The sequence below is a fragment of the Cannabis sativa genome, chromosome 1, assembly GCF_029168945.1.
Source record: "Cannabis sativa cultivar Pink pepper isolate KNU-18-1 chromosome 1, ASM2916894v1, whole genome shotgun sequence".
Lineage (NCBI taxonomy): Eukaryota > Viridiplantae > Streptophyta > Magnoliopsida > Rosales > Cannabaceae > Cannabis > Cannabis sativa.
Genome location: NC_083601.1, coordinates 59,564,124 through 59,566,781, shown reverse-complemented (window position 1 = coordinate 59,566,781; position 2,658 = coordinate 59,564,124). Strand labels below are relative to the sequence as shown.

Sequence of the window (2,658 nt, the reverse complement as noted above, 5' to 3'; positions counted from 1 at the left end):
TTAATGCCCGAGGTATTGAAGCCAATCCTAAGAAAATTCAAGCCCTTCTCGATATGAAATCACCAACAAAAACTAAAGAAGTCCAAAGCTTAAATGGTCGGATAGCCCCACTCAATAGATTTGTTTCAAAGTTAACAAATAAGTGTGTTCCTTTCTTCAACATCCTTCAACGTAATAAGAAATTTGAATCGACAGAGGAATGCGAGAATGCCTTTCAAGAAATAAAAAGACAACTTGCAAAACCTCCTGTACTCTCAAAACCCCAAGACAGAGAAGAGTTAGAAATATACTTAGCTGTTAATGCCAATTTTTGTTCACTGTATTTGAGCCTAGACAGTGATAGATTTTCACAAAAAATAATAGCAGAAAAAGAAAGATATGAACACAAAGGTTTTTACGTGGTTTTACAGTTAAAATTCTTCATAGTCCACGAGTCAATCTTATTAGATTTCTAGTATAGCTCTAGGACTGTTTTCTCTTATGAAATATTCGCCCCCTTTTCAATACAACATGCCTCTATTTATAATTATATCATAGGGCAGTTAATTAAATAGTTGACTGATATCTTATAATAATTATCCCCAGAAATTGTGGGGTTTGATATCATACCAAGTAAAATAAATGTGGTTAACATTTGAAAATCACACAGCTATGATGGGTCCGCTTATACCAGGTCAATATAAATGTGTATTAAATACGTAATAAATCGTAACATTCTGGGATGTCTTGATGGGAACATAGCATCAGTAACCTTGGTAGTGAGCTGGAGCTTTTCACATGTTTTTGAAGGGTTGATGATGTAAGCCTCGTCGTTCCTGTGCTTGAAGACATAATGCTCCATATGAAAATTGCAGTTCTTGGCAACAAGGTGAACTTCAATAGCCAACATCATTTGAATGTCAGCTTCTATCCGAGAGAACTGACTTGACAGAGCTGTGAATCCCATTGAAAGATGTCTGGAGCTGATTAGTGAAGGTACCACGAGCGTGCCTTCATATAATGAGATGGACGCCTCTTTATCAATTGTTTGGGTTTACCCGACTGTTATACTTAGTTTGTATACTGTGTATTATACGCTAAGTGTCTTAGCAGTCATTATATCTTGCTTACGTCTCTTCATGCGTAACGAGGTTGATGCCTCATTTTGCTCATCTCATGTCATATGGTTTCTCATTAATGCGCAAGACAACAGTTTGTTTATCTTTATCTCACGTAAGACCTTTCAGTCAGCAAGTTGTAAATATACTCTGTCAATCCTGTATTAATGAGTTATTCCATTTTCAAATATAATTACCATTACATTTTATTGATTCACATTCTTCCTAGTTTGACACGTGTCCTCCTCTGAAATAGTAGCTGAATTTTGGGAATAAAAACTTATTCCAATTCTTTAATTGGTTCAAATAAGTTTCTTTCATCTTGAATTCGAGGATCAAGATCTTCATACTTCTTTTTGCTCTTCTCTATCAAGACTGCCATTAACTATGACCATCTTTTCTGTGTTGTAGCTCTATGCGATAGCAATCGCGAGCTAACATCTGATTGCCTCGCACTACTCCCACACCCTCTAGACTTTGAAATTTTAGGGATAAATGCTTGATCGAACTAACTTCCCCTAGTACGATCAATGCTGCATGACCCAGTAATATATTGTAAGTTGATGGCAGGTCGACAACCAGAAAATCTTGCATAATTGTGGCGGATAGAGGTGCCTCACCCAAGGTCAATGCGAGTTCAATTATACCTTGACAGGCGATACTTTCGCCAGTGAATCTGCATAGATTTACCATGCAAGGCCTCAATTTGGCCTTTTCGAGCCGCATCTTCATCAATGTTTCCCTGTTTCACTGAACACCCGTTATCTATCAACACCCTCTTTATCCTTTTATTGGCGAGTTGGATAGTAATCACTAATGGATCGACGTGAGGGTACCTCATGTTCTTCTCATCTTCCTCCGAAGATATAATTGGAGGTTCTTTAGTTTTTACCTTCATGGAAGGTTCTGGAGCAAATACTGACTGCACGTTTTTCATTTCCTTCACGTACCTCTTTTGGGCATAACTGTAACGCCCTAACAATTAGGCATGCTACCCGAAGTGATTAAGAAATGTTAATCCTTTAAACGGAATTACTAGTAAGATAACCGCGGGAAAATTTAAACATTAAACGAAAACAGAATGAAAATAAAACTTGTAATAACTTTAACTTTACAACCAAAATGACATGTTTTGGGATCCCAAAATATTTTATAAAATATTACCTGTCCTTTCCACTAGTCGACCTAAGCGACAAAATCAGAGTTACAAAAGCACATCACTGGTAGACCGCAACCCGCTTGGTCTCGTGTGGCCCGAACATGTACATACATCGCCCAGCTTTAGCACTTATGGCTGATGAGAGACAGATTTATCCTATCCTGCACAGTAGAGCACCCGTGAGTCAAGACCAGCAAGACAATATAATTATCAATAATCATCATTAACACATCACATAAATATTAATGCCATTTCATATCTGTCTGTATGACACAGACCCGCGTGTTACACTCACACGCCTATTTATCTCTATGTGGCATAAACCTACGTGTTACGCTCACACGTCTATTTACAATAAGGCCTTAGAATGGTTCATCTCAGTTCTAGTTACCGAGTCCAACC

At 37.7% G+C, this 2,658-nt stretch overlaps 1 protein-coding gene across 1 annotated transcript; it reads right to left on the bottom strand.

Moving 5' to 3' along the window:
- Window positions 1–214: 214 nt before the first annotated feature.
- Window positions 215–946, bottom strand: LOC133035381 (small ribosomal subunit protein uS2-like). The gene is made up of 2 exons (XM_061111232.1): window positions 699–946; window positions 215–329 (listed from the first exon to the last, which is right to left on the bottom strand). The coding sequence occupies exons 1-2, from the start codon at window positions 944–946 to the stop codon at window positions 215–217; spliced, it is 363 nt and encodes a 120-aa protein (XP_060967215.1).
- Window positions 947–2,658: the final 1,712 nt, after the last annotated feature.